The 17,902-nt window shown below is 32.9% G+C and overlaps 1 protein-coding gene and 1 long non-coding RNA gene across 2 annotated transcripts; one reads left to right on the top strand and one right to left on the bottom strand.

Annotated features, from left to right (window-relative positions):
* Positions 1-639: 639 nt before the first annotated feature.
* Positions 640-1,591, bottom strand: LOC148762514 (zinc finger BED domain-containing protein DAYSLEEPER-like). Its single transcript, XM_088806619.1, has 3 exons — positions 1,280-1,591; positions 860-1,169; positions 640-749 (listed from the first exon to the last, which is right to left on the bottom strand). The coding sequence occupies exons 1-3, from the start codon at positions 1,589-1,591 to the stop codon at positions 640-642; spliced, it is 732 nt and encodes a 243-aa protein (XP_088662745.1).
* Positions 1,592-2,550: 959 nt separating this feature from the next.
* Positions 2,551-7,811, top strand: LOC148762513 (uncharacterized). Its single transcript, XR_016026256.1, has 3 exons — positions 2,551-2,641; positions 3,467-3,547; positions 7,692-7,811. It is a non-coding gene; the product is annotated as an uncharacterized LOC148762513 (long non-coding RNA).
* Positions 7,812-17,902: the final 10,091 nt, after the last annotated feature.

Genomic DNA, 17,902 nt, shown 5'->3' with positions numbered 1-17,902 from the left:
AAACATGCCAGATACGATTAGACATGAAATACGTTAAGGTTAAATATGAATACGACACAATTATTATTCGTGTCTTAAATTTAAAACATATACGATTAATAATATGAATACGAATATGTTTAATAACTGTGTAACACGACACGACATGATTAACACATTTATTAAACGTGTCAATATACGATATGACATGATTAATAGCACGTTTAATACGATTAAATAAAAATATTTACAATTAAATATAATTTTGTTATTTAAATTTAAAATCTATAATTATAAAAATAATTATAACAAAACAAAAATAATAATAATAACATCAACTTTAATGAAATTTAACATAAATAACATACATAAAATTCATTATCATATAATATGATAAAATACATCATTAACATCTAACCTTCAAATACTAATAATATAAAAAATCATTCATAATTTTCAATCGTAATAAAATGCATATCATTAACCACATCATCAACCATGAACAAATCAAAATCGAAAATTCGTTTGCCAATGTCACATCATTCCGGCATCACAAAACCTAATAATGAAATGGCAACAATATATTAATAAAATTAAATCAAAATAGAAAAAGTTAAATAAAATGTAAAATTTAGTTTAAAGCATTACTTTCATTGATGATTAATCGACATCAACTGTATTAGAGCAGTCGGTTGATGACATTTCTTCCTTACTAATTTCTAAATTCATGACATATGTGGTAAGATTGTTCATATCTGTTTCTACATATGCTACAATATAAAAAAATATTTATTAAAAACAATTAAATAAATCAAACTTACTCTAATCATGCATTTAAACATAAGAAACATAGCCAAAAATAAATGAAAGAATGTATTACCAATTTCCCCAAATAGCCAATCCCTACAACATAAAATTACCTCCACAACATCTAGTTTAAGTGAGCTCTGATATTGATCAAGAACTTTATTGCCAACACTAAAAGCAGACTCAGGAGCCACTGTTGATACAGGAATCGCCAAGATATCTTGAGCCATGGCAGAAACCTTACGATAACGAAACTGATTTGTCTTCCAAAATTGTAAAATATCCAATTCAATTGTCATTTCAATCTTTTGTTCATCCAAATATTCTTTTAGTTGAGATTTGTTATTGGCAGTCCCAAAATCACGTTGAAAATTGTCAAACTCCTAATTAATAAAGACAAAACAATTAAAAAATATTAAAATTAAAAAAAACAAAAGAAAATTAAATTTAATAACAAATAAACTTCAAAAATAAAAAAATTACCTTCAAGAACTTGTTTTTTCCCATCAAAAGGTGTGTCATTTAAAGAAGATGGAGTATTAGAAACCTTGATAGCATAATCATCATAAAGAGCAAATAAATGATCTTTAACCTTTTTAAATTCAGTTGAATTACTCCCATAAAGCTTTGTGTAACTCCATTCCTCAAATTGAATCTTGTACCGAGGATCAAATATCATAACTATAGCTAAAATCAAACTAAAGTTAGACCAATAGTTCTCAAACTTAACAAACATTTGAGTAGCCATATTTTTCAAATACACATCATCTCCATTCATATGTTCTTGCAAGGTCATGCTTGCCATGAATATCGAAGGAAAGTACAAGTCGGCTGTGGGATACTTTGTTTCAGAAAACACACAAGTAATCTCATAAAATACACTTAAGAATTTGCTAAGTTTCTCAATTCTATCCCACTCATCTATAGATGGAGAATGCTTAAAATTTAATTCACTAATTTCCAAATGAGAAAAGGCCAAGCGAAAATAAAGTGCACTTTCAAGCACGAGAAATGTGGAGTTCCACCTAGTTGGAACATCTTGTTTTAAACCACTTTTTGTATTCAAATTCACTAGGCTCACACACTCTAAAAACTTTTGTTTTCTCCTTTGAGAATGTCAAGCTCGGCTCTACAATATGTTTATTATACCATTCCTACATAAGAATGCATGTTTGCTTACTTGGGTACCTCGAAAATCGTTAAAGGACGATATTGTACCAAATGGTACAATTAAGTTGAATTAAGCCTCGAACTAGTCCAAATAAAGATTTTAAGATGAAATTGAGAATTTTAAAACCCCAAAATGACTAAGAATGGTGATTCAGAGTTCGAGGACCAATTTGGAGTTAAATTGGAATTTTCATGATCTAGGGGTAAAATGGTCATTTTGCCACCCGAGGTTAAAATTGGAATGTTGGAAGAAGTTTTTGATCAAGATTGACTATTTAGAACGTAATTTGAGTTTAAGAAGTGAAAAATTTTAGTTTTGACATTTTTTTGAGCATATAGGGTAAAATAATCATTTTGTCACCCAAGGGTAAAATTGTAATTTTACATCACCCAACACTTGTCCAGCACATGGATTTTATCCAATATTATCATGGATAATTGAGAAAATTTAAGTGGTGGAGAGAGATTGCTTAATGGGTAAGTATGACACATGGGCCAATGGAATGGTGACATGTGTCAAATTTTTATCCATTTATATTTGACTTTAAAAATCAGCACATAAACTCTCCCAACTCATTTCTCATGGCCGGCCATAGCAAGAACAAAGGAAGAAAAGAAGAACAAAAACCCTAGAGTGAAAATTCAAGAGAAAATTGATGGATTTCAAATAATCAAGCAATCAAAGGTAAACTTTCTTGATTTTGACTTGTGATCTACCTTTTCCATGCATTATTTTGCATTTTCCATGGATGAATCACAAGATATCATGAAGGATTCATGGCTGACCGAATTTAGAGAGAGAAGATTTGATGATTTATTTGGTTAGATTTTGAGATATTTTAGTGTTTATAGTTGATTTATCATGTTTGGAAGGAAAACAAGTAAGAAAAATCACATGTTCTTCATGGATTCTTCATCGGCTGAATTTCATAAAGACAATATTGAAGATGAATCTTGTGATGTCTTATGTTATTTAGTTAGAATTTAATGAATTGTGGTGGTGAAAACTGAAAATGGTAATATTTAGCATGAAAAACCGTATACCTCTTAAGAACCTCCATTGGCTGAATCTTCCTTGTAGAGTATTGATGATGATTTTGATTTTATTTCAAGTGATTTGGTTAGGAATTAGTGATTTATGGTGTGAGAATCAAGCTTGAAAAATTATAGTGTTGATGCACCCACCGTGGTCGATTTTTCCAAGAGAAAATGTGAGGATGATTTTGCCATAATTCAAGTTATTTAACTTGTGTTTGATGATTTGGAGTATTGGGAGAAAAATGAAATTATTCAGAGTTGAATTGGACGTATTGGCCAATTAATCGGGTGATAGATCGAATTAGGCAATACCGTTTTATTTAGGTACATAATTGAATTTATATTGAACACCATATTTAGATAGTTAACCGAGTATTTCACATCCCATTTCATGCATTAGTATAAAGCCTGAATTGGTTTTATAACAATTTAGCACAAATGTATTAAATGGCTTATTGTGCATTATGTCTAGGTGGTGAGCATTTTGGCAAAAGTAAAGAGATAGTACTCGAGGATCAAGAATCGGAGTACTCAAAATTCGACTCCTGAAACAGTGAGTAACCTTACTATCGTCTTAATTATCTAAAGTGGTTTTTATCCGATTTTGTGATTTTATGGAAAATGAGTTTAAATAGTAAATCTTTATGTTTTATAAACAAAATGTGATTAAATGAAATGATTTTATAAAATTGTCTTGAAATTGAATGATGGTTTTGAAAATGGAGTACTTGGAGACTAATTGTTGTTTTATAAATCATGGTTTGAATTGAATGACTTATGATAATATTGGCAGGAATGGTTGAATTGGTATTTGTGTTGAAAATGCATAAACTATTGTTTGCCTTGATAGGCTGGATAATGATAAAATTGCCATGTCATGCTATTGAATTTTATTGAATTGGAGGGTTATTGATTAGTCGCTGCAGTGGACGGGTTCCGTAGACCAGCCTATTAGAGGGGCACGGTAACCCTATTATATTCATACCTCATTATGAGGGGCATGGTTGGATAACTCATGAGGTTAAAACTTTAGAGTTCACTTCACGCCAAACCACCATGTGAGGGCGAACTCAGCCAACGTCAAGGAACGACTATGTTTCCAAAATAAAAACATGATTTATGCGTACATAACTTTTTAACAACCTTGGCGGACTCGGTTGGGATAGCCCTCGGCCAAGGTATCCCTGATAACTGAGTATGAGAATGATTTTGACACTAGCCAAAGTTTTAAGAAATTCATAAGCCATGTTGATTACTCGATTTATATGAATTGATTTTATTTGGTTGAAATGAGTTAAAAGGTGATGAATTACAGTATGTTAAACTATTTTATCTGTCTCCATTTATTCAGTTTTAGATATTTTAGATGATATTTGTTTACTCATTGGGATTATATAATCTCACCACCCTCCTTTTTACCCATTTTAGGCTCAGGATAGTCGGTAGATAGCTCATTTCGTTGAGGGCTACAATTGGACTTGCATCCTAAAAAACTATAGGTTTATTGCTTTTGATACTTTTAGTCGTTCGTGGGCCCACGTGTCACTGTAAATTAAATTTTATACTTTGGTTATCTGTATTACAGTATGTATGAATTTATTTAGCTTTTACGCTATAAAAATTATTTACAGGTAAATCTATAAATATTGTTTTATAAGAAAATATAATATTTTATTGAATATTTTTATTATATTCAAATAGTTATAATTTCACTTTAAATAAATGTTTTAGATATCTAAACTTATTTTTGATTATGAAATATGTGTTTTCCACTTGCATACTACATTTTTAGCTAGTTTCGAGATTTTTGAGGAAAAATGACTAAAATGCCCATGTGAGACATAAATCATTTTTTTATTGATTTAAGTTGGAAATAGCTTAAAATCTTTTAGAACATAATATTTGGCAACGGTTACTCACAACAGAAATGAGAAACTGATATTAAAGCCTTGCGGGGTTCCGGTTGACATTTCGGGTAATGAGTATCGATCGGGACACCGCGGGAGTTGTCATGGGCTCGAGGGGAGTACCGGGTTGTGACAAAGAACCTTTCACATACTTAATACTTTCCCTCACATTTTGCATTGCATTATCAACTTCTTTCAAACCATCTTGCACAATCAACTTAAGTATATGAGCACAACATCTTATATGAAAAAACTTGCCTCCTCCTAAAAGTTGCTTTCTCATATTCAATTGCACTTTCAACAAATCAAGAAAAGTATTATTTGCAGAAGCATTATCCAATGTTATTGAAAACAATTTACTTTCAATTCCTCATTCAACTAACAATGCATAAATCTTTTCACTCAAAGCAACACCATTGTCTGGAGGTGGCATAAAGGAAAAATTCAAGATTTTTTTCTGTAAAATCCAATTTTTGTCAACAAAATGAGCAGTAAGACAAATTTACCCATCAATAACAACAGAAGTCCACAAATCAGAAGTTAAACAAATCTTATAAGGTGATTCTTGAAGCAGGTATTGTATCTTACTTTTTTCTCTTTTATGCATCTTAATTATATCAGCTTTAACAATGTTCCTAGAGAGCAGAACAACATCTTCACGCAAATAAGACAACATAGACCTAATGCCAGTATACTCCATAAATGATAAAGGTAAATTATGCATCACAATTGCAGCTACCACTAATTCACGAAACTTTTCAGGATCAAACTTTGAAGACCTCATTAACATTGAATTATGTTCCTTAGAAAAAATCATTTGACCTATATCACGTGTGTCTTTCCTAACACAATTATCTGTGAGACCTCGACCTTTACAGGCCCCGTAACTAGGTGTAGACGCGATAACATAGGCTAGGGGTAATTTCATCATTTCTCATGGTGAGTCCCTAAAAGTAGACTTTCAGACATTATTAAGGTTTAAGTAGGCTTAAGGAATAAATGAATGAGGGTAAAATACATGAAGTAGATATAAATATTGATAATTTCCATGGTAGGGTTAAAATGGTTATTTTGCACCTCGAGCATAAATTTTTAAGTTTTCGTAAACTCGAGTACTTTTAGACTATTATGGACTTTGTCTCAATGTTAAAGGAGTAAAAAGAGTGCATAAAGGAAAGGAGGAAGACAAATGGCCTTGTTAAGGGCATTGTTGTAAATTCTATGAAAATTGGATAACCTTTAACTATAAATATCTAATCTCCAGCAGCTTTTTTTTAGTTTTTTAACAGCTTCTCTTCTTCTTCTTCTTCCTCCTATCCTCCTCTCCATTCCATGTTTCTTTGCACCTTTCATGGAAGTATCCTTTGAAACCTTTAAAACTTTCCCAAATTAGCTTTATTTCTCATGTTTTTCTACACTCTTTCATAGGGTTTTTCATGCTCTTCCACTTTTACACCTTAATAGCCCTCAAAAGTCTTTCTTAAGTACATTCACTCACTAGTTGGACGTGTAGAGAGAGAGGGAGTGATTTCCCTTCTTAGCTTGGAAGAATTTTGAAAAGAAATTCAATTACAAATCCACCAAGGTGAGTTAACTTGCATTTAAAATATTTTGGGAAATGTATTGGTATTTAGATGAAGCATGTGAATGATTTTTATTTGATTTTTCCTTAAAGATTATGCATGGGAACAAGCCTTTATTAAAACATTTTATGTGGTGAGTGTGCAATATGATGAATCCTTGTGCTCCTATAGGATGCTGATATATATATATATATATATATATATATATATATATGTTGTGTATCAATAGTTAATATTGTGTAATAAATATAACCGTGAATGTGTGCGATGTGGGGGATGCGCATGCCGGTGATGACGGGTGCGGGAGTGTGGATGATGATGTTGCTTGTGCGCGATGTAGGGGATGCACACGACGGTATTAGCTGTGCACGATGTGAGGGATGCACATGAGCTGGGTGAAGTGGTGGTATTGGTGTTTATATGTGTGTGTATATATATATATATATATATATATATATATATATATATATTTATTTATTTATGTAATAGAAAGTTCATGAATATGGTATATGGTTGTAGTGTATGTGAAATCTTGCATGTTGAACCTTGGAAATTGCTAAGTATTTTCAAGTTGACTTTGTCATTGCAGCAGGATGACCTTTTCTTGATATAATGAGAACTTTCTTCTTGGTGTTCAGTTTCTCGTTGCAGCGAGAAACTCTTTGGTTGGGAGCCTGGCTGCAGTCCTGTAACTCGCTGTAGTGATAATACATTCTTGCTACAGCGAGATGTCTACAGGTGGTTTTGCTGTAGCGAGAAACCTTCTGTCGTGCTTGCTACCTTGTTTGGTTTCTGCCATATTTTTCACTTCTTTAACATCATAGTTGATCATGAACTTCCAACATCAAGGGATTAATTAATTAAGTTTGAAATGAAGGGTTTTAGTGAGAAACCCTCGACCAGCTAATGATTTGAGCCTAAATTTCGCTATAGCGAGAATGCCTTTTCGCTACAGCGAGGATCAGTTATTTCGCTTGACTTGCTTGAATGCTACTAAAGTTTTCACTCTTCAAATTCTTTGTTGTGCATGGATCCTTCATCATCAAGTTATTAACCAATTAAGGGTTTAATGAGGGGTTTTAATAAGAACTAAACTAAATTGCATTGTTTTTGAAAATAAGTGCATCATGATTTCTTTAAACTTTTCTTATCGTTTGCTTGTTCCCTTCCTTTGTTCACTCACTGGGTTTATACTCACTGTTTTCAGATCAGGAGGCAGTTGGTAACTAGGTCGAGGTGTCCTCGTAGATTTGTCTCCGTGGTAGGTATCTCGACATTTAATAGCTGTACTTTTGCCCGGATCTCTCCACTGGAAGTCGAGTGTCCCTTTGGTTGTGTATAGACAAACCTGATGTAAAATATTAAGATGTATGTTTTAGACAATATATGTATATTTTGATTGGTAATGCCACTATGAGTTGGCAATGGTTAGCATTATTTTGAATTGGAATTATGAAATGTGAATTTAGGAACTTTTGATGGAATGATGAACAGGTCATATAAATAGGCTTGCTTGGGCTTAGTGGGCTACGCCCATTGGGCCCATGCACCGGTCATGGCCTGAAATTTGGGTCGTGACATTATCATTATGACGTTTCAAATTACCTGTCCCATACTTGCTTTCATAATTCAAAATATACCCACAGAGCTTGCACTTTGCTTTTGGTTTTCTATCACTTGAGTTCTTTTCTGGCAAACGTTCAAAGAATGTCCAAATCTTTGAAGTTAATTTTTGTTTTTTGGGTTGGCATGGTTTCTTTTCAACTATTGCTCCTGTTTGATCAATCTGTACACAATCATCAGATTCCTCCGGAAAATGAACATTTGATTAAAAAGAAACATCGATATTGTCAGATTCCATCTGCAAACATCAGCAACATAAAAACATCAAAAATATTAATATTGTCAGATTACATATTAAATGTCATAAAAATGAGTCAAATCATTTTTCATTAGAACTAATAGAGTCCATTACTTTTCAACACCTTAAGGCTATAAACAAAAATTACCAAAAAAAAAAAAACACCAAAGAAATATAACATTTCCAAACCTTAAAATGAAAAATTAACAAGAAGATCAAATTAAGAGAAAGAGCAGCTAAATGTACACTATTTCTTTTTCCTTTTTCATATTTTGTAAGAATTTATTCACTTAAAGAGAAAAGTCAGGGAAAAGATTCATGGAACCCATATTTTTGCTTCAACTAATAAATACTTACCATATTTTTATATTGGATAAAGATTCCACTCTTTTCCATTCAAAACATGATCTGTCAAAATTAATTTTAAACATGAAGGTTTCCATTTGTCAAAGCACGATCTGTTGCTTGTATAGACTAAAGTAACTTTTACTAGATTTACAAGAGTATCTTCATGGACCATTTTAAAATTCTCTTTGATGTTAAAAAGCAAAGTTTGGATACTTCTCCCCACAAAGAAACAACCCACTTTTCCCATTCTTTTTCTTTTATCTAAGGGTTAGTTAAGGTATTAAATGATGCAGAAGGCTCGACATTCCCATCCAAGTAAATCAATAACCTCAAGAGTCCTTAAAGAGGTAACTATAATGGAGTTGGAAACCAATTACAATAGATGGACATCAATGGGCCGTAGGAAAAAAACATACATATCACAGGTTAAAGAAAGAACATAATGAACTTATGAAAAGAATAGCTTGCATGAACCACATATACAGCTTGCCTTACAAGCTAAATTTACAACTACTTTTGAACAAAAATGAATTGGAGAAAAAAGGAAATATGCTCTAAATTTTCAAGAAATAAATCATATGACTTTCATGCTATGTATTTGATTAAGGAAATGCATTCATTGACCAGTGCGAGAGGGTGTCATGAGCTGAAAGCTCATCATCAAGTCCTCACCAGCCCAGGTGTAAGATATAAAAATCCAATATAAATGTACACATATGTTTTCATTTAGGGAAAATATATCATATTTTTTTGTTCAAAATTTCTCTTTTTCTTCAGTTAATAACTAAACTACTTACCTCATGGTTAGTGTAGGAATTACATATAAGAGGCCAAAGTTGTCAAAAGAGACACCTCATGGGAATAAAGGAGTAGGCCCAGAGTTTGTAAATGAAAGCAAACAAGTGGTGCTCAAACCATGTAAGAGAGGTTTAGGGAGAGAATATGAGATTCATGATTGCAGTCAGGCAATGCATCAGATAGAGCACGATATGGGGTACACAAATTTAGATAAAGATAAGCACGGGCAAGATACAATCTTTGATTCAGACTTAAGGTTAAGATATTTGGCAATTAGAAAGGAAGCAGAGGAAATTTGGGAATTAACTAAAAAGTTGGGATTGAATTTCAAGGAAAGGAAGGATGAGGTGATTCAAAGGAATATTGCTCTAGAATAGAGGTTGGGAGTTGGAGTAGCCAGAGGACGACATTTGAGTCGATCCAAGAAACGTGAGTAGTTGGGTGCAAAGTGGAAAAGAAGCAATGAGTCGCTAGTTTGAGTTGACACTATAATTAAGGTTGATGGGTAGGGGCGAATGAGGGGCACGTTAACGGTTTATGACTGCTGCATTCAAAGAACAATTGAGTTGTTATGTTGGTTTTGCTTCAATTTTTTGTTGGGTTCTGATTTTTGTTTTGTAGCAAGTATCTAGCTTTGTTTTGCAAGGTGTAAAGCTAGAGGTACCTTGTTTACGAGGGCCTAATGAGAGCTCTTCTTGTCAATTAGTTTACTAATATGTTTTTGTTATGCTATATAGAGGTAGAAAGAGTGTACTCATTCTTAATGGCTTTTGTGCAATGGAAATTTTTGTTAATGTACTGTTCACTTGCCCATACCAGAATTAATGCCGCTTGAAGTCTTCTGCCACTAAAGCTAAAGACTTGTTATGGCACATCTGATAATGGATGAATAAAAAAACACTTTTTTTTAAAAAAAATTGCTCACCTTTGTTTCAACAAATGGGCAATGTTGATATGGGAAAGAGAAAGAGCACAATCACAGATGCAAGGAGGACAAGAGGATTTGTCGATTTGGAATCACCCAATTTAAAGAGATTTCTTGAATCTTCCTAATCTACAGAGATTTCTTGAATCTCCAATAAAGAATTGAAGAAGAGGAAACTGCTTAGCACTCCCACTCTAAAACGGCTGAAGTGAAAGGGGAAAGAAGACAAATAATTGAATAAGAGAAAAAAGCTTGCTGATTGAAGGAGTGAAGACAGATCTGGTGCGCCGTGCGTGAGGTTATCCAAAATGATAACCAAAAGTTAAAAATTAGGGTTTAGGCATGTATAATTACATTATTACTTTTATAAAATTAAAAAATTTATTAAAATAATTATTTAAAATTGTTTATATAAGGTTAAAATAGTCTTTATTTATTAATTTTTAATAGGTTAATAAACTTGTCACGTATACACGTTTTGACACGATAATACGATTAAGTAAACGTGTTTAAATGTGTTTTAAATGTGTTTATCGTGTCTGACACGTTAAGACATGAAAATTTTCTTGTCTTAAATGTGTTAGACACGATTAGACACGAAACACGTTAAGGCTAAATCCAAACTTGTTTAACCAAGTGTCTTCTTGTGTCGTGTTAACGTGTTGTGTCCAAAATTACCAAGTCTAGCAGAAAGGGAGATCGAAGTAATTGCTGAAGTACTGAATGTCATGGTAGGTGGAAGAGAACAAGAAGAGAATAGGTTGACAATGAATAAGATGGCTAGAAAGAGAAGCTCGGAGTGAGAGTAAGGTAGTTCTGAAAAGTGAAAAACCTTTAAATGAATTGTGAAAGTTCTAAATATAGTGCTAGAAGTGACGGTTACTTAATAATAAGTTTTAATGTGTAAAATGAATAACATTATTATGAAGAGTTTTAATATGAGTAACCATTACTGTAATCTATTATGTGGATATTAAAATAATGATCTTATTGCATATAATGAGTATCAATTAGAAACTTAACATGTGACCGTTGAAGTAATTGGGTGTAATAAGATTTGTTTTCAAGTAATAAAGAAGAGTTATACATGAAAAACTACATGAGAACAAGTTAAGAGAAGAAGGTGTACATAAACAAGTACAAGAGAAATAGGTAAGAGGGAGAAACACTTGCACTTCAAGAAAAGGTTAAGAAGTAGGCCTCTTAACTATCTCTACATCTAAGCCACCAAGCCAAACTCTTCAGAATATCTCAAGATGAAAGTAACCCATGAACCCTACCACTTATTTCGAGTTACTTTCACTGTCATCTATGTGAAGTGGTTATTCTGTGCAAAGTAGTTGTTTTACTTATATTAGTTGTTTGTTGTTCAAATTTCTACTCACACAAGTGCACATATCGCAAAGATAATATAGAGATGAGTAAAGTGTCGATCCCACAGAGAATTGAATTAATCCTTATTGTTAATTACTAAAATTAACACACCTTAATTTTATCTAAACAATTAAAATTAAAAAGGAAAATTTAAATTAATAAACTAATAATTAAAACTAATATATCAGTAAATTTTACTTCTAGTGATTAACAGATATAAGATTATGATATTTGTCAATACTTCATCTGAATATTGTCTCTCTCTCTCTCTCTCTTTTAACTTAGTTTATTGGATTAAGTTACTAACCTAGAGTCCTAAATTATTTACAAGTCTCTGTCGAGTTTCTCATAAATATATCTCTCCTAATTAATTTACTTTATATCTATGCAAATTATATTGAAGAAAGATTCATTAAGTTTGTGCTCTAATTTTGGCTATGTATGGCTTATAGGTGTATGTCTACCCTATATGCAAATCAAATCATCTAATCAACTAAGTATATTTGATCATACGCTATTTTATTCATGGTCTACCTAAATCTCCTTCGTCAAGGTTTGACCTAGGTTTCCAATTCAATCTAATTGGTGACCAGTCAACTAGAAGCATTAAGAACAGAATAAAATAAACAACTTAAATCTATCAAACATAAATAAAAGAGAGAAATAATTCAGACTATGTATTGAATTCAATCATAATCTTAGATTAACAATTTAATTCTCCATCAAGTCACACATTATCATTGAATAAAATTTAAACATTAAAACCAAGAGAATAAGAGAATAACAAAAAGATAAAAAAACCAAGGATTGTATTCTTGATCTCCAAATCTCCTTTAATCCTTCAAATTCCTTCAATGACTTTGTGGCTTGACTCTCAGATGTTAATCTGGTGTTTTTTTCACCTTTTTTAAGTCCTCTGAAAGGTTGTTTTTATAGGCTTTGAAGTGAGGTTAAGTTGGATGAAGAAAGAATTCAATTCGAACTAGGATGTCCTCATCAGGCTATGTGAGTTGTAGCTTTTCCCAATTAATTAACAAAAATCGTAATTGCTATAGAACTACTACAGTATGTCAACTTCAATAAGATTTTTGACCATTTTACAGGCCGAACTGGGTAAAGTGGAAAACATAAAAGTTGTAGGTTTTTCTCTTCTCTTTTCAATGGTTTAAGAATTGCTTCATTTGGAGTTCTTTAGAGAAAGTTATAGTTGAAATACAGAAATATATGCAATGCAAGTCTGCACCTCAAAATTGCTCTCCTTCTTTCACTAAAATTCTTCTTTCATCAAATACATAAAAAAGCACAAATAAATCAATAACAACCTATCTTAACCACATTAACACCAAATAAAGTATAAAATTAACTAAGATTAGATTGACTCACCTAAAATAATTAATTTAAAATAATTAAATAAAATCTACTAATTTCTATACATTACTACAAGAACTAAGCTAAATTACTATCAAAATTAAGCTCAAATAACTCTATATCATAGAGTTATCATTGTTCCACATGGAGTAGTGCTCCACTTATTCTAGTTATTCCATGTGAAGTAGTAATTCACTTCTTTTAATTGTTCAACATGAGTAGTACTTCACTTGCAATGATTGTTCTTATTATTCTCTATACAATATTATGTTATAAAATAATTCTTTAGATAATAGGTATTAATCAAAATCAAGTATCTATAATGGCCCAAGAGTTCAGACTAGCCTAGGCCTACCAAGTAGTCTAGTAGCTCAAGCACACTAGTAGGCCAGATATGTTAGTAGCCTAGACAACAAGCCCATCTCGCATACTAAGGGTAAAAGTATCTGCGCATGCTTAAAAGAGTCTCGACAGATATGAACTTTTCGTTGATTGACGTATTTGAATGTAGATATGATTAGAATTCGAATTTGAATGATGTAGATAGGATGACCATTCAAGTTTGAATACCTTAGCCTAATCATTTATTTCAAATTCAAATTGTAGATAGCTAGATAAGAGGGCTAACAAGCCTATAAATACCATATCTCTTCAATTGTAAAACACACCAAGTTTGAGATTAATACACTTTACTCTTAAGCTCTCTTTTCTCCATTTTTCTTTTATTTCGTTGCTTTTGTGTTGTTTCAACAACCTTTGAGTTCTTGACGTTTTGTGTTGTTTCAACACCTTTTGAGTTCTTGACTAGTTTTATTGGTTAACTTAAGCTTAGTAAGTGGTGTATTTCAAAGTTCAAAGCCACACAGAGTTGAGCTAAAGTCTTAACATGTGATAGTTGGTATTAACGCCAAGACTTCCATTGTTGATTAGTGCACACCCAGTTAGGAAATAAGGAAGACCAACTGTGTAGCCAAACGAAGTAAGTCAAGTTTGAAATATACGTTTGATCTTGAAGGCTAAGTATCCAAAATGGAATTGGCTGTGGGTAACATAAGGGATAAATTTAAGGAAGTTGAAACTAGTATCAAGGAGTTGTGGTTTCGAGATGACAAGCTTCATGGGGAGTTGTAGATGACTTTTAATGAGTTTATGGATATGTTGAATCGGTTAGATGCAACATTAGAAGAGCTAGTTGAGGCCCTTCGATAAGGGCTCAAGGGCGAACTTGTTGCATTCAAGGCAACCATTGGGGTGTTGTGCTTACTTTTTAGATGAAGGCTAAACTGAAGGTGCTTAAGCCTAAATTTCGAGGTTAGAGGGAGGCTAAGGATGTCAACAATTTCTTATGGACTTTGAAGCAATATTTTCGAGTCATGGGCATCAAAGAGGATGCTTTATGAATTAATTTAGCTGCTATGTACTTGGTGGACATAGTCTTATTGTGATGGAGGCAAAGGTGCAATGTGAAGCTTAAGGGAACAACCATTAGCATACGGGTGAAGTTCTAAAAGGAGCTATGGAAACAATTTTATCTTAAGTATGTTGAGGACAAGGCTTGAGTGAAACTTAAGAGGCTTACCCAACATGGTGAGGAGTGGGAATATGAGAAAAAATTTTCTGAATTGTCATTGCAAATTAGCGATCTCAATGAAAAAGAGGCGTTATTTGCATTTATGGATGACTTGAAGCTATAAGTGAAGCAAAAGCTTTAGCATAGAGGCGTGTAAAACTTCATGTAAGTCATAGCGCTGGTTGAGAGTTTGCTCAAGTTTTGCTCATTTTAACTTGATGAGAAAGGTAATGGTGGGAAACAAGACAAATCACATTGGATGAGGATTGCCTCACATGCAATAGGCTCATGGTTATCTTACTAGAAAAGAAGGATCTAAGTAATGAGAGTGGCAACAAATGAGTAAAGGGGCATGGTGAACGATAACATTTGGGAAGCCTAGTGTTGCATAATGAAAAAGAGACCCAACAAACTATCTATATAGTCCAACAAAAGGGTTGATGCAATGGCAAGTAGTGCCACCATTCGTGGCCAAAGGAGCTTAGGAGTGTATTGAGATTAAGTAATATTGTGTTGCCCTAAGGGAAGCAATAAGTGGTAGCAAAATATCGTATGGTTAGAGAAAGACCAAGATCAATAGTGACAGGACTGTTATAAATGAGAGCTAGAAAGGCCAAAATGCTAAGACATAATTGAGGAACTGTTGAGACTAGCCAAGCACTCGTGAGACCCAAGAGCCAATGCAATACAAATTGGTTCATAACAAGTGCTCCAGGAGACAATGCATTCCAAAGAAATGTAAGCAAGGCAAGAATGCCAAGTTAGTAAATGCTTGAGGGGTCTTCACATGATAGAATAATGTGCAAGGTAAGGGTGTCTAAGGTAGTAGCATGCAAAAGTAATGTGCGAGGCAAAGAAGCCCAAGCCAAGAGTGCACAGAGCAAGGTTGTTTGAGGCAAAGACGAGCGAGAGGACAACCATGATGCAACAGTGCACTAGACAAAGACGTCCATCTTTTAACAATGAGGGCATTATTAGATTGAGTGGGGGAAGATGTCAGTGTACAAAATTTCAGACCAACCTAGGCCCACCAAGTAGGTTAGATATGCAAGTAGTCTAAACAAGAAGCTTAATGTGCATACTAGGGGTAAAAGTATTCATGTACTCTTAAAAGAGTCTTGACGTATTTGAATGTAGATATGATTAACATTCAAATTTGAATGTTGTAAATAAGATAGCCATTCAAATTTGAATTGTTGGTCCCGTTAATATGTGTAGAGGGGGGTGCATAGCACAATTTGGCTCTTGACAAGATGACGAACTAATTTTCAAAACAAGAAAAGTAAAAACAGAGTAGACAATGGACAACAATTTATAGTGGTTCGATCCAAGACCTACATCCACTATCTTGATTATCTAACCAAGGATTTTTCCAACAATTCACTAAGAATCTGGTGAAATTCACAAGCTTCCATCAAGCTTTTACAATGGCTTTTCACAGGCTCAGCCACAACCTTTACACTAGTTTTTCCCGGGCTAAACTAAAACCCAAAGTGGTTTTCCAAGGCTCAACCACAACCTATAACATTCAAGCTTTCCCAAGCTTGAACAACCCCTTAGAGTGACTCCCTCACTCTAAGTATACAAGAAGAAGTGGTAAAAACAAGTACTTATGATCATTGGATGATCTGATTGGTACAGGATTGAGTGCTAATCACAAATGCAAAGAGTAGGTGTTGAGGTGCAGACAAGTGCAGTGAAGCTTTTCTGGTTTTTCAACTTTCTATAGCTCAAATCTCATTCAAAGCTTCAAAAAACTTATTTCTCGTTGTTGGAAGACCCTTTTATACTTGGAGATGCAACTCTGATGGCAGTTGGATAGTTTATGCCCGTTGGAAACAGTTGAAGATGAGTTCTAGCTGTTAATCTGTCTTGTAGTGCTCTGGTTCAAGTTGCAGACAGAAAGGTCTTAGTCGACTAATTTGGTTGACTAAGTTGATTCTGTTTCTGGTTTGTAGATTTTGGCAGAGGACACTTAGTCGACTGACTTGGTTGACTAAGTTGGTTCTGTTTCTCAAACTCTTCAGCTCGCCATTTCTCCAATTTGAAATTTGGTGAACCAATGTTCTTCCTTGTTTAACCAACAAGCTTCCTCCTTGTTATTCAGTTACATCTTGTTGAATTTATCCTTCTTTTTCTTTCAAAAATACTTTTTAAGGATTTAAGAAATTAATTTCATGTATTAATTTCTTGCACACTTAAGTAAAGGAATTAGACACAAATAAATGGAAAAGTTTTATTATCATCAAAAACTAATGGAGCCAACATGAATTTCTTAGTCTTATCATTTAATTTGAATTCAAATTGTAGATAACTAGATAAGGGGCTAGCAAGCCTACAAATACCCTATTCTCTTCATTTTTAAAACACACCAAGTTTGAGAATAAATACTCTTTCCTCTCAAGCTCTTTTCTATTTGTTTTTCTCTTATTTCGTTGCCTTTGTGTTACTTCAAGAAACTTTGAGTTCTTGATTGGTTTTGTTGGTTGATTTGATCTCAATAAGTGACATATTTCAGAGTTCAAGATTGCACGAAGTTGAGCTCAAGTCTCGACACGGGATAGTGAACATTAGTCAGTAGTGGAACACATACCAAAATATGTAAATTGAACTAACGCTTATTGTTAGTGTTTGATGGAGAAGATTTAGTTGTAACAAGTTACCTTTTTAAGATTATATTATTTATATTAATATTATATTATATAAATATTTTTGAAGAAAACTATTTTTAAAAGTTTAGGAAGAATGAAAATTAAGAATTAGGATTATATGGGTTAGATGTAACAATGAAAATTATTTATCCATAAAACCTATGAGAAATATGTTGTGCTGAAAGAACTAATTAGTAAATATTATAATGAAAGAGATCTCATTGAAAGTTTTTTTCTTGACAAAGATTAGTTGAACATTATTATAATTAGTGGGTAAATAAGGTTTCTTAGTTAATTTACGAAACAAAAATATTAAAATAAGATTAAAAATTCCAAATAAAATATCTAGTATGAAATGATATGTATTTGAACCCCCACTGCATGTAGAGAGATCCAAGGGATGTCACATTTTTCTTTTGGGTTTTCAATATGTTTGTTGGAATATGAATCAATTTAAGTGGACCCAAATCCATTGAGGTATCTACATAGGTCTTTACTAACTTCTAATTAAGTTGAGTTAGAA

This window comes from Theobroma cacao, chromosome 5 (assembly GCF_053813885.1).
Source record: "Theobroma cacao isolate CCN51 chromosome 5, ASM5381388v1, whole genome shotgun sequence".
NCBI classification, from domain to species: domain Eukaryota; kingdom Viridiplantae; phylum Streptophyta; class Magnoliopsida; order Malvales; family Malvaceae; genus Theobroma; species Theobroma cacao.
This window is presented reverse-complemented; position numbering and strand designations above follow the sequence as displayed.